We start from the raw sequence: 23924 nt of genomic DNA on the forward strand, positions 1-23924 counted from the left end.
TTATGGCCCTCCTGAGCTCGTCATTTTAAGCTCGGTCTTTACCGCGATACCTTCAGATTCACCAAGGTTCAGGGATGATTTATTACTGCGGGAGTCAACGGCTACCCATGCAGAACGCTGGGCTCCTACTCCTCCGTTCTGCAGACTCTTCAGTGGAACACCGTCCATATTTTCATGCAATCTTTCAAAGCCTTCTTCGTCGAATGAGGCCATGTTAGTTGTATAAGATTCTTTCGTCTTTCTCTGAAAATAGGAGTTTTTGCGATTGCGCATGTAGCTTTCAGACTCAGCACTGTTGAATCCTTTTGTTCGCCCTCGTATCAAAGGTCCATAGGTTGGTAGGCATGCCACGATGATGCCTATGCCATTTTCCAAGCCAGCGAAAAGACCCGCATACACCAACCCGTATGTAAAGTCGATATTGTCCTGACGCGTCTCGAGAACAACACGAGTTATATTCATGACGCAAATGCTGTTCATGGTTGTCAGTAAATCATGACTTGGAATGAGTGCTACCTGCAATGCAGGCTAGATGGACGTCTTGTGGAACATACCATAATCCAAGACCTAAGATGAAGCTAACAAATAGCTTCTTACTCACAGCCATCTTGAGTCTCCATAAAGTCGGCATGGGAAGAAAGACAACTATAAGATCAAAGATCATATTGATTGATGCAGAGCTAATCTCCAGCTGAATCGTGTCGCCGCATTTTCCATTTGTTAAGGTTTTATCCCAATTGAAAGCAAATGGTGTGCATATGAACAAAGATGCAAAGATGTAGCCCACGCAGTACACAGCGTTCAAAGCAATAATCGAGTTGACGATAAGATGAAACGTCTTGGCAGGAAAGATAGTTGTATAAAAAGATAAAATCGAGATTTTCACCAAACTGGTGGAGATAATCCATACTGGAGATGAAGCAAGGAAAGCCTGTATTCAAAGTATAAGCTTGATATGGTCATTTTTTGCGGCCGGCATACTTACTTTCAAGGTAACAGTAAGTGAATCAGGTCCCAAATATTTGATAGCTTCTTCAACATGAAAGCCTAATGCTCCTGGTACGACAGCTGAACTTTGATTAGCTGACGAAAACGACGCCTGGACAGTTCAAAATGGAGCACTATACCCATAATTTCACACACGACAAACCCCAACCAGAAAAGCTGCGGTTGTATACGATCAGTCATGGCTCGTAAATATATTTTGTTAGCATCAAGGTAGAGAATATACATACTAGAGCAGCGAATATGCAATAGTCATCAGCCCGGAAAGCACGCCTAATGACGACTTTACTCCAGATTCGCAAGCCGACAGCGACGATGCTGAGAATTGCGAAGATAACGATAGTAACAACATTCCCTAGACCTTTTGGCGACGTTAAGGCACCCAAGTGCTTGGGATGCGAGTTTGTGTTTCCCATGGTGAAAGGATAGCAATTTCGAGTTCCAGTGTATGTGTATCGTAGGTCTGTTACTTTTTCATATCCCAACACTCAGGATAGTACATACATAAGGTAGTTCATTAGCTGCATATTTCCAATAAGGAACGCGCAATAAGACAAATTTGGATTGGAGGATTTAAAATGAATGGGGGCGTCGTGCCATTGAAGGTGCTTACAGAGGGGCCTCGAAGCTCCATCTGCTAGGAAAAAAATCACATCTGATGCAACCATTTCGTCCTAGAAGTGAATCAGCTACGAATCTCAAGCTGCAACAGATTTCAAATCCTAGATCTCACGTATGATATGATTTCACTCTCAAGAGAGTGGGTGAATGATACGGTGTTTTCACTAGTAAAATGGTGGCGTATATCGAAGATTTAACATAATAATTAGTTCGTTTTAGGAGATAATTAGTATATTTTCAAACATATTACTTGCTACTGGTGCGATGAGAAAGTATCTACACCGGCCCTAAATGCACTATATCGGTCTCTAGAAATCAGTAGAATCCGTTACTTCTTTCGATTTTCCTCTACTGAATAAGGATTTGTGAAAATCTACAAATTAAATCACTCGCTTATTAAAGCTGTGCTTTTTGTAGTATAAATATCAATGATTTATATACCCTTTAAATACCAGAGGTCTTTCCTATAGCGCTTTGTTCCTATTATAGCAACAGTTGTATACTTTCCGGCTGTGCGAGTACTAATAGTTATTAAGGCATATGAGAATACAAGCTCAAAACTAGAATAAATTTTATAAAGAGATTTTAAATAGAAACTAAATTATTCTAAAGAGTTAAACCTTGATTTAAGAGAATTGAAACTTTAATATATATATGAAATTAGAGTAGAGGTATATAATGTAATAATTATAGATCTTAGAATTTTAAATTAAATTGAGATATAATAATGAAAATTAATTAATAATCATTTTTAATAAAAGCTTAATTAATTTAATTAAAATCTAATGATGTGAAAATTTCGAAAAAATAGTAAGTCCTCAATTCATACAAATTCTATAATTACGTAATTTTTCGATAGTAATAAGTAACAAGGGCATCATGTCAATGAACTGTTCAAAAAGGTGGAGAAATGACCATGTCCTCAACTACTTACGGAGAGCGCTTGAGACTTCTAGTCTGCAATTTACAGGACTAAAAAACAGTGTTGTACCTAGAAAGCGTTGAGATGTGTATTGGTCGATTTAGTTTGACATTGACGAGAGGCGCTCAGGCGCAACATTTTCCAACTATTGTTATGCAGAAATGTATGATGAGAGGCTATGAGATCCGTATCAGGAAGCTCGGGTCAAGCCGCAGCCTGTCCGGCGCTAAAATTCAGCAACTATAGTTCATGACCGTGATTGATAGCGTGTATACAGCTACACGTTCGGTTCGATGATACTCTATACGTACTACATCGAAACCGGTGGGCCCATTTCGGACGCTGCACTTCCTATGTTTCTATGATGCCTAGAGGATCCTGGTATAAAATTTTATATGCTTTTCTGTGGAGGAACGAATCTTCAGGGACTTCCGGGGTAAAGTGGCAAAGATGGATGTTCTCAAATTGAGACTGCAATCAGCCGTCTGGAATCGAGGAAACGTGCGATGCAAGCCAAGTGTGATTAAGTGAGCAAGAAGTCGACCCTCGGCACATGTTAGGGTGGTCTTCGATACACGCATCGCAATCCCAAACCATTGTATCAACCCGATGAAATACAATTGAGTATCTATGTCCATACGTGTCATTTTCGTTGTTCTTGGTTGCAACTTAGCATTCTGCTGCTGAAGACATGAAAAGTATTAACTAGTACATGAACCCTTATTTGTTTAAGTTTGAGCAGGCAATGATTTTAGCCTTTAAACTATAGTAAAACATCTCTATAAGAATTCTCTCTATAAGGATAATCTCTATTATTCTTAATATTTTCTAGTCCTAAAATTTTTATACTTAAAGATAATCTATATTCTTAAAATCTTTTAATTAGAATATTCTTAGATTTCGTTAGTTTCAGTATTATATAGTAGTAGTAGTAAATTCATAATCGATTCGATCTATATAGCTATGCTATTAGTATTATATATATTTTTAATAAACTAGTAATATTACTAGAATTTCATCATTATATAACAAATATATAGGAATTTTAATAGAACATTTTAGGATTTTAATCAAATTTGATTGAAATGAAAAAAGTATTATAAAAATGATTCGATCGGATTTAGAACTAAATAATTATTATATTAGTATTAATCGAATATTTTTATATAAGAATACCTCTATATATCCTTAAAAATACTATAAAAACCGGTATTCTTGTAAAGATGTTTTACTATATCTTCAAAATGTCGCGTTCCGACGGGTCGACATTCTTCAGGAAAATTAGGGTGTTCGGGTGGCAAAGCCCTGTCAAGCAGTAGGTAGCATGGTATCATATTAAACAACATTTGATGCTCAATACTCCTTGTTGCAGTCCAAGGTACTGTAGCATTAAAGCAGAGACCCTAACAAACACTCCTTTGTGGCCCCGTACTCAATTCTTGTCGCTCCCACCTTCTTCTTCGAGGCACTACCCGAGCTTGATAAGTGCCCCCATATCACCATCTTAAGATTTGCGGAGCACAGATGAGCTGTCAGCGGTAAGCGCCCGTCATCCATTATTGATTATTTATTCTCCGGCGCACCGGTCCCCCATCCTCCCACTTTAACACTGATCCATGAATTGCAAATCAGTTCCATTGAACGATAGTACCATACCACGTGCATGCATACCCACAACACCGATGCTATATCCGTGTTTAAAGCCTTGACTAAAGCAATAGAAATGATGCATTTCGTCAATTAGGGATTCAGAACAGAAATCCCATTTAAATCCCTTTCAATGGATTCTACTACTTTATCCAGCATATACGCACTGTCGGCCCCACCACTTATTGGCTCCCGGAAATGTATTTGCCAGCCGACTCTATGGCAACCTTGTCAAACCTCTGATAAACTCGCAACTTGTACCCTATCAGGCATGCCACCTTTGCTTACACACAAATGTGTACGAGGCCGCAAGTACCTGGACGGTGAAATTAGTGGTTCCTGGGTAATGCTTTCACACGCGAATAAGGTGGAATGTCCGGAATGTATTGAGGCTTACATACCATGCCCTTAAACTACATGCCAATAATACGCAGAGGATTCAAAATGCAGGGTCCCACAAAGCTGATGAAATGACTAAGACCTAGAATGATGAATGCTCCGCTTATCCTACATATCAGCACTAGCAGCCGATCACGCACGGGCCATCCCGTATTTGTCGCAAGCAATGGCCATAAGCTGCTTATGACCTCCTAGCATTGATTTATGTGAAGTCCCAATTATCTTGTCACTGTGAATCAAGTGTCGGTTCATGCAGCTCCTACTACGCTTAATGCGCCAATCGACTGGTTCAGATCTCCCTACTAGACTTTTCAACAGTCACACGAAGCTATTCCATCCATCTGACGAGGAACATTTACAGCACCAGTCTAGTATTATCGAAAAGAGTAAAATTTCCGTCTTTTTGGACATCGCATATCTGAGAATAGGGTCAGAACAATCTAAATCAAGTTTGACAATTAGCTTGCTGTCCTAAACGAAGCTTTTGCTTATACACTCACATGTCAAGTGGCGCATCCCAACTGTGCCCGTTTTACTCACCCAATTGACCGGTCGTCCCAACAAGGCAATTCCGAGGACACACTATTTGGCAATAGAAATCCGGGTATTAGTAACATCAATCTACTTCAACTATTCCATCCATCCGCTAATTCAGATTCAACCAATCATACCAATCATTATATATCACAAATTCAATGGTGAAACCATGGAAAGGCAAAATGGCATGAGTATTAGGTGAGAGTACAAATATATCTAGTTCACATGGAAAAGAATAACGCATGGCTAATTTTCTGAGCAATTTGAGTCGAGATACAAAAGGACCAACTTTTCTGTTCCTAAATCCCACTCATATGTTGGATAGCTAATTCGTGCAGATAGGGGGTAGGCAAGTACACGTAAAAGCTCAACGAGTGATTTTCTGTGCATGCCCCAATGCCGCACAGCGAACTATGAGAGAATCCATTGATGCGGAGTCCGAAAAAGCTACTGCCTCCAGCTCTCGTACTAAAGAGATAATGTAATTGATAACACTTCACATTTAATTACCATTTGGCTTTTACGAATCCTCCAAAGCTCTTTCCAGCAAAGTCGCTCATAGTGAAGTTCAAATTTGGAGTGGCATGAGCGACAGCAATGCCGTCCACCCACACCATAATTGCCATGTCTTTCGATCTTCAGTGTTCCCCCGGTACGAAATACATCTCCATGCCACATAAACTCCTAGCGCTGTTGCCGGAACGGTCATAATCCATGAAAGCTTCCAGTAATGCATACAGATGGGTCCCCAGCAGGTGATAGGTATGACTAGCGTCCACCGAGCAAGCCTTTGCCCAAGAACCAGCGGTGATGTATGGCGACCACGCTCCTTATCTCCGACGGTATCTTTTAGATCTTGTATGTGCATGGTGGTAAGGATGACACCACTCATCAAAGTAATCCAATGGAGACCGACTTCAGTAATCTCCGCTGTTGATGAAAGCCCCCCACCCCCAATTGCAACCTTCAGCGAACTCCAATTGTACACACCAAACGATAGAGCGATGATAAAGTTCCGTTGGATCCATCCGTCATCGCTCGCTTTCAAGTCGTTGTATACCCAGGTGAGAGTCAATATGCATGCCGTTTCGGCCCCAACATTCAGAAAATAATGGTTTAATGCGAGTACGAGTGGGATAATCATTTGCATAGCCTGCCTGACTTCAGAGCGACTTATTTTGCCGCTAGGAACAGGCCTCCATGGCTTATTGAGCCTGTCTTCTTCAACGGCTTCCCATAGGCGCTGATTAGCCAAGTCGAAAACAAGCAGATTTGACCAATTGAAAAAGATGACTGCAGGAAGTCTTTTTAAGACCCCACTTGTTGTAGATGTCGATACCAAAGGATAGCCCGCAATTGCAGAGCAGACTCCGAAAGTGGTGTTTGGAATCACGAAAGTGGCAAAATCACTCTCTGTGAATAACCAGAAACATTTGGCGATCTTGTATAACAATGTTAAACGATGCAGAAAAGGACGCACAAAATTCATTGCCCAAGATGTGCTCTGAATTGTTGGATGGGGCGTGGGATGATCTGTGGATCTCATGGCTGATGTTTTGGGAAACAGTTCTTTTGATAGATGTCGCATCGGTGGTAGGTAACATTTCCTTTTTATATTGAAGGGGAAGTAAGGCTTCCCAATTGTCATTATTGGGTCCTTTGTGCTAGTCTATGGAGCATATGGTACACATGCATCAAGTTTAAGTGAGGCAGAGTTTTCATGTACGATAAGCACCATTCTTCGCAACGGTCATCTACAGGAGTGCATTAGTTTCCTGATATAGACGCTTACGGTGACTATAATTCGTTCTACATGGAGCGGAGCTTAAACGCCTGGTTTGGATCTAAAGTTACATTCTTATAAGGCCGGTCCACCTCTAGTCGTTCAGAAGATTGATATGAATGAAGAAATAAATCGGCCCATTGGTCTCCCCGCTGTCCTGTGAAAAGGCACAGTCAAAGCTATCGGAAATGCCGACTTCAACAGTCTTGCAGATGGAAAATTATCCTTGAAAAAAATGAAACCCCGATAAACAGTAATCTCACTAATGTCCACTCTCGAAAAGTCGATTCAATTGTGATTAACTGTCCAAACTTTCCCCCACACTTGTGGCACTCAAATAATTCGCTTTTACACCCTCCATAGTAGAGCAGGTGTACCTTTCCACGCTCTACAGTCTGTTCTGTTATGACAAGCACTCCAACTTGAGGATTTCAAAGCACCATGGCCTCAATACCTTGGCTCTATTTTATAGCTGCTGCTGTTAGTGGTATCGCAGCCCACTTGTGTGCCTTCATACACGGAGACTGGCACTTGCACATTCCTCATGTCATCTTCGCTCATTGTGCTGGCTATGCGTTACTTTTACTCAAACTTAGATATCAGGAATTCAGTATCATAGACTCGCTCCAGGTATCGACTGTCTTATCTGCATGTTATCTTTTGTTTTTATTCACCAGTATCATCATATACCGCGTCGTCTTCCATCGATTGCGAAGCTTCCCGGGGCCTCGTCTTGCAGCAGCTACCAAACTTTGGAGTATATGGAAAACGAGGGATTCCAGGAACCACCTCTTGATGCAACGGTTATTTGAGCAATATGGACCAATAGTCAGAACTGGTATGATATATCTATTCTCTAAACTTTGGTATACAGAATGCTAATCTCCATTCCAAAAAAAAATCAGCTCCGAATGAGCTCACGGTTTTCCATCCTGAAGGCGTCGAACTCGTGAAAGGTGGAAAAAACGGAACAGATCAGTACCACGGAAAGGGTGTTTGGTATGATCTGATTCATCCCAAAACATCGGTTGTGTTCAACCGTAAGCCTGTAGAGAACGCCGTTCGTCGTCGTCCTTGGGATCGAGCTGTTTCACCCGCAAGTAGGATTGAAAACACTATCTTATCAGACTTGAATAATCCGTTCTAACATCTTCCAGGTCTTAGAACTTATGCGGCAAATATAGTGGCCCCCGCTTCGGAAGTTCTGAATTTCGTTTCCAATGCCCAAGGCGAACCCGTCAGTATCAATGACCTTATGACAGGACTTATCTTTGACTTCATGAGTGTGATCGTCTTTGGTGAAGTCTCTAGCAAAGCCGATGCAGAAGAGCAACTCAGCACGTTACTTAAACTCAAAGGGGCACTCGTTGTACTAGCACCGTGTGGAGACAGCGTCTGGCCAGCCCTTTTTGCCTTCAACTTTCTTCGATTCTTGAAACCGGTTCAAAGCTGGCTAGGTCTTGTAGAGTCCTGCCGCTCACGTATGCTGAAACGAATGAATGTAAGATAGCCTAAAATTTCCCATCAATCTGTGTATTTCTCACAAGCTTTTGCCATAGAAAAAAGACAATGAAGTCGATGTTTCAAGCTTTTTCCTCAAAGATTACCACGATTCGACTGGGATAATTAGTCTTGAGAAACGTCAGAATGCACTCCTCGGAAACACTATCTCTGCACTGGTTGCTGGTAGTGATACCGCACGCGCTGCCATGATTGGGATATTCTATTTCCTGTGCAAATACCCGGCATATGCGGACAAAATTTATGAGGAATTAAAGAATGTTGATGAAAAAGATTCGACAGTACTCGCAGGCAAGCCATTCTTGAATGCTTTTATAAAAGAGGCTTTGCGTGTAGCGCCCCCCTCGATGACTGGTCTTGCTCGAATCATAGGTCCACAAGGCTTGTGGATTGACAATACCTTCATTCCACCAGGTGCCCAAGTTACTGCACCATACTACAATTCGCATCGCTGTAAGCTCAATCCACTGCCAGAATTTGGCTTTCCCATAATAATTAATTTTTGGTAGTATCTTCTGCATTTCAAGATCCAACCGAATTCATCGCGGAACGTTGGACAAGCCGACCAGATCTTATCAAAGACAAGCGCGCATATGCCCCATGGGGTGCTGGTATGTATAGCCCACTGTCCCTGATTTGTTTTTTCTCGAATGCTAATTGTGACATCAAGGTCAGCATATCTGCCCTGGAAAAGCACTCGCTAATGTGGAATTGCGTTATGTCACAGCACTTTTCGTCAAGACATTCAAGATCAAGTTCGCACCGGGTCACGACCCGGAGAAATTTTGGACAGATATGCTGGATCAAGTGACAATGCAGCCGGGAGATATTTGGTGTGTGTTTGAGCCACGAAACTGAGCGATGAGGTTAAGAAGGCCACAGTCCGAGATATGCTTTTACATGTAGTTCTCTATATAGATAATCCATACCGAAACATGAGAAAATTCAATTTTGTTCGATCGCTATCACCCTGAAGATCAATGCTGCTCCATTATCCAAATATTTCCATGGTAATTCAAAAATACTAGTCAAGTATATTACTGCACTTCACAGAGTTAAAAAGCAGTATCAAGAAAATCTATTAAATATGTCAGGTCTTAAAGATAACTTCGAAAAAGAAAAACTAGGAAAAATGTTCAACTAAGGATTTCTATGAATTCGCCACGAATATTAGTACTGTTCAGAAGTCAAACGAAAGACTAAACAATAACAACAGTTCATCGATGCGAGCAATCCACACTGAATGGTTCAACGTTTGATCATAATGAAAGAGCAGCAGGTCGAAACTTAAGATGCTAAAATGCCATTTCTCACACTATTTATGCTTTATCCTCCCCAGCGAAATTCTCAGCAAAATACTTCCTGAAATGATGACTCGCCCCAACACTCGACAGCTGTTCAATTTCCTCATCCTCAAGGCTAAACTCAAGGGCCGTTAGATAACCTTTCACCCTCTCCTCCTTCAAACTCGTCGTCACAACCACCACCCCCTTCTGCACACACCACCTCAAGCAAATTTCCGCCTCTCCCACCCCATACTTCCGCGCAAGCTCCCCCACCGTCACCTTAGCTGGGCCCTCTGTGATGCACGGTGCTAGTGGCCCATACGCTTCTATCGTTATACCGTATCTCTGGCAGTACGCGGATAGCTCCGATTGTTGGAGATAAATGTTATACTCGACTTGGTTCACCGCCGGGATCTCACTTGCGCCGGCTTTGATAGTCTCCAAGTGTGAGATTGCGAAGTTGGAGACGCCGATGGCTTTTGCTTTTCCAGAAGCTTTTACGGCTTCCATCTCGGCCCATACGTGGCGGAGAGAGCGCGTGGGCTCGAGCCAAGGGATGTGGAGAAGGTAGCTATAATAAAAGCATTAAAATTGACCCAACTTTGACGAGGATGGAGATGATCTACAGGTCTACGTAACTGAGCTGCAACTTCTGCAGACTGGCATCTAGCGCCTGAGCAATGGGCTGGAAACCTAGTGTCTTCGTGGTCACGAAAAGCTTCTCGCGGGCTATTTGGCTCTGCTGGATCGCGGCGCCGACCTCGCGCTCGTTGTTGTAGGCTTCAGCACAGTCAATGTGCGTGTAGCCAAGCTTGAGGGCTTTTTGGATGTGTTCAACGGTTTTTACGTCAAGGGTGCCGTCATCTGCTGCTTTGCCTAGAACGGAACCAGTGCCGTAGGCAAGCTTTGGCCTGTTAGCTTGAGCTCTGACTCTTGCGCGGAAGACGGCGAAGAGGCCTTACCAAGGGTATTGCGGAGCCATCTTTAAGCTGAAGGCTTGGGATATCTCTAGTAAGTTGTGACATTGTGCGCTGATGGATCGCGAGGCGTTTACGGTTTCTGATGTGTTAGGATCGCAACCCTTCAATGGAATAGTAGTGAATGTTTGGGATGGATCTGACTGATTACATTGATGGAGTGAGGTTATATTTAAGCCCCTGCCAAACCTAGTCCGAATAGAGGATCTCGAGTTCAAGTCTACAGGTTTGCCGGGGAAGCTGGTAGGCGTTTCAATATGGACAGTTCTGACCCCATGCATTGTGTGCCACTAAATCACATATGCACGCTGCTCACTGCACATGGGTGACAAAAACCATTACTAAGTGCCATCTTCTACGGACATGAGACCACTCGGTGATAGCGGAATCGAGCGCAACTGTTCTCGTACGCTCATGCAAGGCGTGAAAGGCTCGGATTTGCGGAAATGACCGAGGCAAGATTACTGCATCCGCCATGCACGAGGTGCAGAAGATAACTTCTGTTCCTGTCAAACTGTTACGATAAGTCAAACAATAGTACGAGACCGGTTTGGTCATCACACGCTAAGATTGTATGAGGAAGTAATTCGCCAATTTCGATTTATGTAGCTACGTACCCTTCGCAATTGCAATATTTGCGATACGAGCTTTTAGTGATCCTACCTCGAAGATGCAGTGGCATCCCATGGAGCCCTTACTTTCCACGCCGCAACCACACATCCCAACAAGTATGGGTGCAATGGATGCAAAGCGTGGACAAGGATCCGTGCCCCCTCAATACTGACCTCGCAATCGTAAATTGCCAAATGTAGACCTTGTGCGACGCTGACCGCAGAAGGCCAACATAGTACGGAGTCAAAACGGTTAACAGGTGTAGTGAATACAAAGTACATTTTCCACAATTGCCAAATACGTAAATTATCCATCACTCTACGATCAATACCTTCCCTAGAGGCCGGCTAGCTAATGTCTTCCTAATCGGTGTCTTTCTCAAGCCAAATTTTTCTACACGTGCATCCCCAGGTTGATCTTAGGTGACACGTTCCGCCCCCCGAGAATTGTCTTTATCTCTGATCCACAATAGATATCACATTATCCCAGCTCTACGTAGGAGAAATAACAGGCCACAGTTGACCATTCAAATCTTCACCAAAATCTTTCAGTTAATCGAATTATAAGTCAATCACAAAAAACCCAATAACGTTAAAACGGAAGAGAATATATTGATTTTTATCTTTTGATTAACTTATACTGGTTTAGTCCAAAAAAAATTAGTTCGAATTTACAGTTGGTTAAACCCGGCATCTTTTTTCCCCCACATGGAGCCCAGCCCCTCCTCATCAATCCTAAACCCTGCAAAGCCGTCCATCCGGTCTTTCCGTCCACTTCTCGCTCCCCACTGCCCCCAGCGCGTAAAATATTTGCTGGGGATCATACTTCAATTTTATATCACTCAGGCGATCAAAATTCTCACCATAGAACAGATTCTGCCAGTCCGGCTCTTGAAAATCGGCTTCGTTGAGATATGCGGCGCCGTTCGGCGTCAAGGCGGCTAGGGCAGGCATGATGGTATTGGTCATGAAATTTTGGGTTTGAAAGCCCTGCTCGAAGTCGGTATAATCAAGGTAGGCGCCGAAGACGCCGGTGATAAGGGTTTGTCTCCAGTAGGGATTTACGGAGATGGCTGGCGCATTGGCAACTACAGGTTTCTTTACATCCAAGGTAACGCCGGCAAAGATTAGCTTGTTGTTGACGATTGTTTGGAGGATGGAGATGAAGCTATCGATGCTATTTTGAACGATTGAACGAGGGAGTAAGCGTCCAGCAAGGTTTGTATTTGAGACGTTGGCGCCAAAGCCACCGGATTCGTAATATGAGAGAAAGCTGGTGGATACCGAAGATGTATAAGCATACGAAATATTGGCTGCTTTTAGGGAAGATATCGTTGGGGCAAAAAGTTCGTCAATTTTGGCTTGCTGGACGTCAAAACCCGTGACTGGGGAGATCAAGAAAACTTCGGGGGTAAGAGTCCATCCAAGCTGCAAGCCACCATCTACCAAACTCGGCAGGGTTTCTAGGAATACCTTGACTGTATTCCAGTATGCTGTGGCGTTTCCTGTGGCTGGAGGAGCAAACTGCAAAGTTGCTGAAGAAAGTGTGGTTATTGGTGGATGAAACTTGACCGTTGCCGATAACACAACGCTGTAGGCCCCTCCACCTCCCCCGGAGAGTGCCCAATAAAGATCAGAATTTCTCGTGGGAGTCGCGGTCACTAGCTCTCCTTCACCTGTCACCACTTGCCATTCCAAAACCTGGTCAACTGCAAGACCAAATTTAGTCGAAAATGGGCCATGCCCTCCTCCTTGACTATATCCACCAGCCAAGGACACAGTGGGACAATTCCCTCCCACAATCAAGCCGTTGTTTGCGTCAGCAAATCTGTAAGCTTCAAAAGATGAAACACCTGCTCCAAGAACTGCGGCTTTTCCGGTGTAAGCTTGAGAGTTATAAGATTCAGTAAGAGTTATAGATTTCATATAATGTGTCCAGATCGAGAGTGCACCGGCTCCTGTCGATTTACCATTATAATCATGGCCAGTGCTGCGAATAACCAGACGGATATTATGCGAATTGGCAAAATTGACTGCTTCTTTCACATCATTGGTTGTTGTGGCATTAATAGCGTAACTAACATAGTTGCCTAAAGTGCATGAAGTTGTAGAAGGAAGAAACGGATTGCAGGTGTTGTTTGTGAACATCCAGGCCATAGCAGAGGACGAGGAAGATAGATGTGTTTCAGGATAGAACCAGTTATCCCTTAAGGTGGCACATGCTTGTTCGTCGTAGGCCACAAACTGATCAAAGTGACAGACTGCAGCGATAGGTACTGAGGCAATAAGCTTCCCTCCAACCGTAGCATTCAAGGCGTCCCATACATTAGCATCAGGGTAGCAAGAATCGCCTGGAAAGCAGCGACAACTTGATCTCAGCGGTGAGGCACTGATTACACTCTCATAAGAGACAAAAACTGCCGTCAAAAGTGATAAACAAATCATACTGACAGACCAAGGGGTTATGATTGCGATGCGGAGGAGAAGGTCGCCAGCGCCCACCGCAAGTCGTAACAGGGCATCGACAGGTTATATAGACTTCGAGCCTCGGCATCTTCAGTATACCCACAGTAAGTAATGTGGGCTTATAATGCGACACTACGAATGCAGTCACACGTGTATGTGTTATTATCGAACGTCTGGTGGCGACTTTTTGGCCTCTATGAAGCCGGATTGCCTGGCTTCGGAGATGTAGAAGACGCCAGGGGAGAAAAAGTCATGGGTTTCTAACTAGGGTGATCGAAATCTCACAATCGTTCCAAGGAAATTTTTAGTGCTCAGCATTAGTGGTGGTTAATCTTAACAGGAGAGTAGGGATTTCTTAATATATTGTATAAAATTGATTCATTTTGATAGTTTTCGCTTAAAAAGTCTCTACACATGTTCGTATCATGTACCATGTATCCATCGAATGAATAATATTTTCATTGACATTATTAATATCTCTTTAGGATCTCCTTCCTGATAGAGATATCCTTCTAGGATCTCGTTCTAGTTTATCTGACCTCTATCGATATCCTCTGACATGTAAATGTAACAGTAATACAGAATCCAAAAAACGTATTCTTCGAAAGTGTTGAACAGACTTCATATGTGTCACCATCACACTTACGCACTTCGTACGTAGATGGCGTGGAACGGGATATGGCATCACGTGTTTTTCACGTGTTTCAACAGAAAGAATGTTTTTGTATATGATAGGATTGAGAAGTGGTTAGGCCATCGTCAGGAACACGTCCTTAACAATTTAAAATTTAAAGTATAAGAGGTAGGTTACTTGGTTTTTTTTCTATTTGATTATAATTAATATCCCTACATCTTATACAACTCTACATCTTATATAATTTTTTTAGTCTTAAAAAATATCAATTACGAAACTTATAATAAATCTCATATTGACTACAAAAAGTCGTATAAAATAAGTAATAATTTAAATTAAAGCCGAAGAGAAACCTAATATAACTATTATTACGAAAATTCATAATATTAATGTCAAGGTATAGGTAAAGGCTTATATTATACTATAAGAATGAAAGAATTATTAAAAGGGTGAGGCTGTACTTATAGAAAGTAGAGTATACTAATAGTTTATATTTAAGGTATAAAGGTAACTATAGATTATATAGTTAGTGTTATAATAATATTCTTTACTTAAGACAATAAATCTATGATTATAATATAAATTAATCTGAATAATTAAATAATATTTAAAATATTCTAATTTCTAATATTAAATTAAAATAAATCTTCCTAGGATTAATAATTAACTAATAAAGCTTTTTAGATTTGTTTTAGTCTTGTTTTAAGGATATACTTGATATAAGTAGTAATAAAAGCTTAATAGAATTAAAAGTAATAGATCTTTCGAAATCAATTTAGATAAATGAATCTAATTTATTTGAATTTGTTAAAGATAATAATTATATTTTCCTCATTACAAAGATTTTTAACAAATTATTAAAATACTAAATAATGTTTTTATTTAATTTTGATAATGAAATCTGTTTTAATTATAATAATCGAGAATTTCTTTGAACTTTTATTATTTAGTTTTTTTTATATATTTTGTTATTCTTTTTAAAAATTTAGTTTTGATTTCTATACGATTTAGTAATATTAATAATATTTTAGTCTAATAATTCTAATAAATAATAAAGTAGTTGGAATAATAAGTTATAAAATATTAAGAAGATCTTAAAATTAATTAAGAGTTAGAACAAATAAGCATATTTATAAAGCTTGAAAATTTTACAAAAACTATTTAATTTATTATTATTCTTTTTTATTAGATAATTAGTTTTTATATTCTTTATACTTATCTATACTTTATTATTTTTTATATAAAAAGAAGTATTAATATAAGTTTTATTAATATAATCTTTATATTTCTAAATCAATTGAATTATTAATACTTTTAATTTAATTAAGATAAAATTAAATAAGATAAATATAAATAGTTTGATATCGAGATGTAAATAAAAATTATAGTTAATAAAGAATAAGAAAATATTAATGATTTTCAATATAATATTATTTAATACGAATTTTACGAATAAAAGTTAATTAAATTAATTATTCTAATAAAAGTTTATGTTGATATTACTATAAGAATGATGAAGTTAATATAATATTATGATTTATATTATTATTATATTACTTAAGATTTCTAAAAGCTAAAACTGTCACGGATCAGCCTTAATTACAACTGCGATCGCTTTGTTACGGGAGCTGCCTCTAGGGTCACGTGGAAGTGTCTAGAGATCTCTCTGTTACGACGACATCCAACATACCGAGTCACCTGATCAGAAAGTCACGGGATTAGAGATTCCCACTGGATCCCACTGCTCCCACCTGGTGGGACACGATGGGATCAATGGGACAACAAAGAACGAAGGTCTATATAAAAGAATGGGTTTCATTACAATGTAGAGCTTCGTGCTCAAGAACAATCATTAGTTTCATTACTATAGTTACGAGAATTGCAACCAGTTACAACCTTATTGAATTCCTACTTGAAGTCTAGTCTAAACCACCTCGAGAGATCTCTAGACACTTCCACGTGACCCTAGAGGCAGCTCCCGTAACACTCTCGAGGTGGTTTAGACTAAACTTCAAGTAGGAATTCAATGGTGTTGTAATTGGTTGCAATTCTTGTAATTATAGTATGAAACTAATAATTGTCTTGAACACGAAGCTCTATATTGTAATGAAACCCATTTCCTATGTAAACCTTTGTCCTCGTTGGATAGCCTAGATAGCCTGTTTATCCTATCTATTCGCGGATAGTCTAGATAGTCCGTCTATCCTGTCTATTTATTACATAATATTTATTCTGTGATTTATAATACTTTTACTGTTTATTTAACCTATACTTATTAATTAATTTGTGATTACTATTTATCTTATGCTTATTGTAAAGTAGATATTAACAAATATAGGTGCCTATCTTTTCCTAATCATTAATTACTTGCTCGGTTATTCTTGTTTCTAATTACCTTTTAATCTCATGGTTCCCATGGTGCTGTTTTCGTAGGTCATAATACCAAGGCTCGTCTTTACCTTATAATCCATGTTGCGGTGCGGGTACCTCCGTAACACGCTTATATACGCATGCGTATATGTATATGATTATATGTATATAGCTAATATATAGATACGCTTTATAAGTACTTTACTCTTTATTCTATAGTTATAGATTTTAAGGATAAATTGTATCCTACTCTTGTAATTCTTTTATAACAAAGTGTTATATTATTTATAACTTATTATATAATTATATAACTATTTAATAATTAATTAAACAATATTTTATAATTTAATATCTTTTTGAGTGAATTGTATTAATTCAATATTACTTATAAGAAGAAGATCTATTCCGAATAACCTTCAATAAAGATATGTTTTTTCAAATATTTAAGTTTTAAGTACTATTATTATATCTATATGTATTAACCTCAATATTAATTCATTTGTATTGATATTAGGAGTATATTAATCTTTAATTAGTTAATCTACTTGTTAAGAGTAAGAATAATCTTATGAAAGTAATAACAACATTGCTTTAGACTTTTGTTACGACGGGTAACATTGGATCACGTGACGAGTGTCATGTGACAGGACGTTGGAACCTTTGGAGCTTAGGATCTAAGGGATCCAAGTAGGACAGAACCATGGGCTCCGTAGAGCAGGAAGGTCTATATAAAGAAATGAGTTTCATTATAATGTAGAGCTTCGTGCTCAAGAACAATCATTAGTTTCATTACTATAATTACAAGAATTGCAACCAATTACCAACCTTATTGAATTCCTACTTGAAGTCTAGTCTAAACCATTTCGAGAGAACTCTAGACACTTTCACGTGACTCTAGAGGCAGCTCCTGTAACAGGATAAGGAAAGGGGAATTGTTTATTAATCTTAATATAATAATAATATAATTAAAATGTAAATACACTTGCTTATAGAATAAGTATAAGTATTTTAATTTTTATAAGAATAGATTACTTAATTATAAATATAGGTTAATAATATTCAAAATACTACTAGTTTATTTTACATATTTTTATAATAATTTTATATAGTTCCTTTTGTGGAACACAAAATCCGAACTTTTGATATTTTTATGAAATCTATTAAGTAAAATGTTCTTATATTTAGAAAAAAGAAAAATTGTTTTTAGAATTATATTTTAGAATAATTTCGTTTTTATTTAAAAAGTAATACCTATTTATTAACAATTATATTTAATTATAATTTACTACTCTAGTTTATATCCTATTTACATTTTAATATCATTCTTACAGAAAGACTATATATTCTAAAGCCTATTAATTTTTTATTAAAATTTAAAAATAATATAAAATCAAAAGCAAGCTTTTAATAGCTATTAATTATTAAATAATTAGAATTATATGTAATATTACTTACCTTAGAATTATAATATTAATTTTATATAATAAATTAAATAAAAGAGAAAGTATAATAACATTTATATTCCTTATACATTTAAATCCTTTCCTTAACGAGATTTCAATTAATCAATAAGCTTACAGTAATTTATAAGAACCCTATCGAAATTAATTATATACAAATTAAGTATAAATATTAGATTATATTTAATAATATTTAATAAAATAATCTTATATTATAATACTAAAAGTTTTAGTTATTTATTATATAAACAGAAATTATTAATAATAAAATACTTTTTTATAATTTGAAAAGAAAAATATTCGATTTCCTTTAACAAATTATTAGCTTCTATATTAAAGAATATACTACTACTAAAAATCTTATTAATAAGCTTATAGAAATTAACAAACTTAAAGTTATTATTTGAGAATACAATTATTATAAATAAATTAGGAATATATTAATTAAAAAGTTTATTAATAATACTTTTATATAAAATATACTTTTCAACTACTTAATAATTCTATTCTATTTTCCTAAACTTATACTCTTTATCCTCCTCATATTTCAAATAGTTATATAAAAATCTTTAAACTAAGTACTACTTTTACTCCAAAAAACAATTTCAATTATAATACTATAATCCTTATTTTAGGAACAAATTGTAATACAATATTATATATAAGTAACTTTAATATTATAATTGAAATCCTACCCCTTATGCGAGGGCCCTTTCATGGCATAAAAGGAGGGCACGGCCGTTATTTGTCTGGGAACATAACCCCAAGACCCCACACGACCCCCACATGATTTTATAAAAGGGATTTCACAAAAGGGGATTTCTTGGGTTCCTCATCCCCGCCTCCCATCCCGATCTTGCAACCGTAGAACGTCTCGTTGCCATTCCGCATGGCCTGCGACCTCGCATACAACTCTGACCACCAGGTTCTGATCTGCACACAGTGCCAGACGTGCATCGCTCCAGGGGCCCGAAGTATCGCGCAACACCTCCGAGCCGAACCCCACCGCCTGTCAGGTGATCTTTTGAAAGCTCAACTGAGCTACGCTCAATCGTTAAGTCTGAAGACGAAGCGTCAATTGCGAGAAGACAAACCTGCGCGTAGGGCTGCGCAGTTAGAGCATCTCAGAGTCTTCCACGGCTTTCAGTGTTTATCATGCGATCCATCCTTTTTAACCACTCACCTCCCACGAATGCGGGATCACATGGTGACTCATGGCCGGAAAGCGAGCGAGCACAAAGCGACCCCGCTATGGCAGGCATGCTTACTCCAAACGTACTTTACTGCACCGAGGTATGTTGATTACTTTGTGGTTGTTGCAAATCCTGGGCCCCATGGTGGAAATGGCGATGTGATCCCTTTAACCCGGTCGGAGAAGGATTCCATTGATCAGATTGAGCAAGATGCGTTGAATGTCAAAAAGGATCTCTTCAAGGCAGCTGGCGTCGTTCGGGACATTAAGGAATCTCGCTCCGAGAGGGTACCGTGGTTGCACGACGTCACCAAGTTCCCTTTTCACTTAGTTCATTTAAAAGACGAGGAGATTTGGGCTTCGTATAAGCTCCCATCGAAGAAGGAATTGGATGGAGATTACCTTGAAGCGGATGATCCTCAACTTGTTCGCATCCTCCATGCCGCCGAAGCTATGATGCGAGATGCCTATCAATTGTGCTCTGATACATCCCCCGATCGTAAGATGACTCAGCAGCGAGCTAACATCCTCAATGAATTTTATTCCGGAGCGAGTGGCAAGGCGGATGGGTTCCGATATCACAAGAATGCTTCGACGTTGGTCAAATACTTCCTGATCGGGAAACAACTCTTGGTATATTATTATCGAGTGGTGTATTCGGAGGATGGCTTTTTCACCGCCACGGAATCGGATCAATCATTACCACGTGATATTATCGAACCGACCTCAACCCAAATTCGTGCGATGGATGCTATCATGGAAGCCTTGAATATGGAAGATCCCGAAGAATCTGAATTAGCTTTGAAGCATGCTATTCGACGATTATATCTAGCCTTGATTTGTCACTCGATTGGAAGTGCACCGTTTAAATCACCGGTCTTGAGTTTTTGTGCTATGAAGAGTCGCATGATTTATGGGCGGGGATTGTGGGAAGAGCCAGGAAATTTTAATAGTTACCTGTCGGCTCTCACGTGGACGGCGCAACTGATCCTCTTTGGTTTTGTCTGTTTTCAAGAGCAAGAGGACGAAGATCAAATTCCCATTCTCCTCACCACGCTCTGCAAGAAGTTCTTTCAACAATTAGCCGAGACCCCCTTCGGTTACATTCTTCAGTGGCGTTTATATTTATTCAAGGTGAGTAAGGCTTCCATTGCTAAACACCAAGCTCGATGGTCTTTGGATCGACAGATTGTGGGGTATCGCGGGGTAGAAATATCCATGGAACAGATTTCGAACGTGGTGCTTTCGGAATTTCAACAAGCTCACTCTCTCCTGTACGATGAATTGTTATTTGGCATGCAAGATTTAATTTCGATGGTTTCGTGGCGGATGAAGGATGATCTGGATTCCGAGGATTTTGGGGATTCTTGGCTCTCCCACTCACACAATTCGGAATTTTTAGAAGGGGCAGATCTGAGGCTTTTTCGATACATCAAGACGAACACTAAATTGCACACCACTTTCTTCAAGGTTGATCAAGAGGGAGGGTTAATCTTGTGTTCGAAAGCTATGAAGATATATGAAGTGCAAGCTCAGGAATTCTTAAAGCGACTCTTGATCCTCTGTCACATTGCTCCTGGTCCACCTCTGCGAGAGCCCGAATTGCTTTCTATCACGTGGCGGAATATGGAACGACAGCGACATATTTATATTTGGGAAAAGTTGGTGATGATCTATACCCAATATCACAAAGGACAACAACAATCTGGTGCATACAAGAATAATATTCGATTTCTCCCGAAAGCTATTGGGAATTTATTACTTACTTATATTGCATATGTTATTCCCCTTCGACAAATCTTTCTTCGACAAGAAAATCCGACCGCTTTGATATCCCCGTACCTCTGGTCCAATCTTCAAGGGACTGTGTGGGTAGATGGAGTTATTTCGACTTGCTTACGGAAAGCATGTAAACGTGCTCAGGTTTCGATACTACACACTTCCAATTGGCGACAATTTGCTGCTTCCATCACGAAAGAGAAGTTTACTACGAGAGAACAAGCCAACTTTGATCTGGACCATACTCCTGGTGAATTTGTTGAAGATGAATCCGATTTGAGGGCGTTGGCCGAATTTAGCAATCACAGCTTTCAAACCTTCAATGTAGCTTACGCTGGAACGACCAATCTCACCATGAATACTATGTTGCATCGAGGCTTTCGGGCTTCGGCTAGTTGGCATTCCTTCTTTCGATTCGATTTCGTTCTGCAAGGGAAGCGAGCCTCGAGTCCATCGGATGCTCTAGTGTTGCGAGCCGCGAAACGAAGTCGATTTCGTCAGAGGCAAGGGTACTCGGAAGAGGATTTACTTCAAGTGGCTCAAAGATTATTCCCTTCTGTCACTTTTCAATTTCGTCAACCTGGTCAACGTCGTGGGGTGTTGACTACTTTTGGAACTACCTTTCACGAACAAGTCATCTTGATCTTGGGAACCGGCTCCGGCAAGACCTTAATTCCTATGCTCAGCGCTAGCCTTGCGGACGCTAGCACCACCATCATGATCATTCCTATGGTGGCCTTGCGGATTGACATGATCAAACGTTTTAATGCAGTTGGGATTCCCTCGGTCGTGTGGTCGGTGGAGTGTCGGGAAACCCCTCCATTGGTGATCGTATCGGCTGAAGCGGTTTGCAACGATAGCTTTTTGGAATACGCTCAAGGGCTAGTCTTTCGACAGAAATTGGATCGCATCATCATGGATGAGTGTCACCTTACCATTACTACGAGTGAGTATCGCTCTTGCATGACGCAAGTTGGGTGGTTCATTCGACAAATTCGTACTCAATCCATTTGGCTATCTGCCACCTTGCCTCCGGTGATGGAAGAATTATTCATCGAACAGAACAAATTGGTTTGCCCTCAAATCATTCGAGAGTCGACCAATCGATCTAACCTTCAATATCTTGTTAGTTATGGAGATGGAGTTGATTCTTTGATGGAGAAAGCGAGAGAGTTAATTGAAGTGTGTTGGCCCGATCCTAATATCTTTGATCAAAGTTGTGATAAGATTATTATCTACTGTCGCACTCGTGATGTTGCTGGCGCGGTAGCAGAATTGATGAATTGTCCTCTGTACACATCAGAATCCGGGACGGTTCGCGAGAAGGGGGAGATCATTCAACGGTGGCTCTCCAATCCTCAGCAACCCGTGATCGCTGCTACGTCCGCTCTCGGGATTGGATTTGATTACCCTCACATTCGATGGGTCATTCACCTCGATGCTCCAGAGCGGGTGACGGCTTTCTCTCAAGAATCCGGTCGGGCGGGACGCGATGGGAGGAAAGCTTCCTCCATCATCTTGTTAAATTCGACTTGGAGACCTCAACGTGATACCTTTCTTCCACCCGATCAAGCTACCATGCAACTCTACCTCACTCAACAATATTGCTCACGTGGCGTCCTCAGTCAATTCCTCGATCGGCCTTCGGATTGGCGTTGGTGCATGTCAAGTGATGAGGTCTGTCAAGTGTGTAGGGAACCTCATGAGGAACCTCGCCCCCCTCATTTGATATACACTTTAAATCCATCTACTATAGAAATTGAATCCACTGGCCCTCGAGAGATTCACACTCAAGATTTTCGACAGGATCAAATCCTCGATCGATACGAGCAGGATCTCCTAACCTTTCAGGATTCTTGTCTCTACTGTCGAATTCACCATCGTCGCTTCGATCACCTCTCTTCACAATGCTCTCGAAGATTTGATTGGATTAATGCTAAGGGGGAAGCTCTACAAGCGTGCCAATTTGACGAGAGAGATTGGATGCCACGATACATCGTGTGTTGGAATTGTTATCAACCACAAGATATCTGTCGAGTGGCCGATCCTGATCACGAAGAGAGCGAGTGTCGATTTCCGAACATGGTGATTCCCATTTGCGTGGCGGCATATAAGAGGGTGGGGGGGGTGGCATGGCTCGAGAGGCATTTTGAACGAACGTGGGAAGATCTTCTTGCGTATATGATTTGGCTTGGGGAGAGGACTGATTTGGAGGGGAATGAATGGGTTTACGGGAATAAGGTTGCAGCTCTTATATTAAGGGAATTAGAATAGAGTAATGATAATAATAAGATAAGAATAAAATAATGAATAAAGGGTTCTAGTAATAAAGTAAGAGATCAGGGTTAAAGTTGGAAGAGATTTTTAAAATGATTAAGAACCGCTACGTATTTTAAAAAGGGTGAGGGTAAGGGTAAGGGTAAGGGTTAGGGTTAAGAGATAATAAGAAAGGAATTAGGGTTAATGAAATATTTAAAGAATGAAATAAGAGAATATATAAAAGTAAGATTTAAAATTAAAGAATAATATTAAAAAGATAATAAAAGAATTTTATAGAATAAGGAAATATAGATTTAGAAAAAAATTATTAAAAAAAATAGGGTTTAATAGAATTAAATAATTTTAAAAAAGAAAAGTAAAAAATTAAATTGAAATTAATAATTGGGTTAAGAATTAGGATTATTATTAAATTATTAAATTTAGAAGAATAAATT

General features: G+C 39.6%; 6 protein-coding genes across 6 annotated transcripts; 2 read left to right on the forward strand and 4 right to left on the reverse strand.

Annotated features, from left to right (window-relative positions):
* EAF01_010228 (uncharacterized protein) lies at positions 1–1421 on the reverse strand (the record flags this gene model as incomplete). The annotated part of the gene is made up of 5 exons (XM_038918485.1): positions 1–472; positions 555–931; positions 986–1068; positions 1128–1164; positions 1236–1421. 5 exons carry the CDS (start codon positions 1419–1421, stop codon positions 1–3), a joined length of 1155 nt encoding a protein of 384 aa, XP_038766455.1.
* A 4278-nt stretch (positions 1422–5699) lies between these two features.
* On the reverse strand, positions 5700–6677 carry EAF01_010229 (uncharacterized protein; the record flags this gene model as incomplete). The annotated part of the gene is made up of 1 exon (XM_038918486.1): positions 5700–6677. One exon carries the CDS (start codon positions 6675–6677, stop codon positions 5700–5702), a length of 978 nt encoding a protein of 325 aa, XP_038766456.1.
* A 678-nt stretch (positions 6678–7355) lies between these two features.
* On the forward strand, positions 7356–9293 carry EAF01_010230 (uncharacterized protein; the record flags this gene model as incomplete). The annotated part of the gene is made up of 6 exons (XM_038918487.1): positions 7356–7752; positions 7820–8014; positions 8072–8415; positions 8474–8888; positions 8945–9046; positions 9106–9293. 6 exons carry the CDS (start codon positions 7356–7358, stop codon positions 9291–9293), a joined length of 1641 nt encoding a protein of 546 aa, XP_038766457.1.
* A 461-nt stretch (positions 9294–9754) lies between these two features.
* Positions 9755–10746, reverse strand: EAF01_010231 (uncharacterized protein; the record flags this gene model as incomplete). Its single annotated transcript, XM_038918488.1, has 3 exons — positions 9755–10292; positions 10348–10625; positions 10684–10746. 3 exons carry the CDS (start codon positions 10744–10746, stop codon positions 9755–9757), a joined length of 879 nt encoding a protein of 292 aa, XP_038766458.1.
* Positions 10747–12044: 1298 nt separating this feature from the next.
* Positions 12045–13754, reverse strand: EAF01_010232 (uncharacterized protein; the record flags this gene model as incomplete). Its single annotated transcript, XM_038918489.1, has 1 exon — positions 12045–13754. One exon carries the CDS (start codon positions 13752–13754, stop codon positions 12045–12047), a length of 1710 nt encoding a protein of 569 aa, XP_038766459.1.
* Positions 13755–19128: 5374 nt separating this feature from the next.
* EAF01_010233 (uncharacterized protein) lies at positions 19129–23484 on the forward strand (the record flags this gene model as incomplete). Its single annotated transcript, XM_038918490.1, has 1 exon — positions 19129–23484. The coding sequence occupies one exon, from the start codon at positions 19129–19131 to the stop codon at positions 23482–23484; it is 4356 nt and encodes a 1451-aa protein (XP_038766460.1).
* Between the last annotated feature and the right edge of the window lie 440 nt (positions 23485–23924).

Source organism: Botrytis porri (assembly GCF_014898465.1).
Source record: "Botrytis porri strain MUCL 3234 chromosome Unknown BPOR_015, whole genome shotgun sequence".
NCBI classification, from domain to species: domain Eukaryota; kingdom Fungi; phylum Ascomycota; class Leotiomycetes; order Helotiales; family Sclerotiniaceae; genus Botrytis; species Botrytis porri.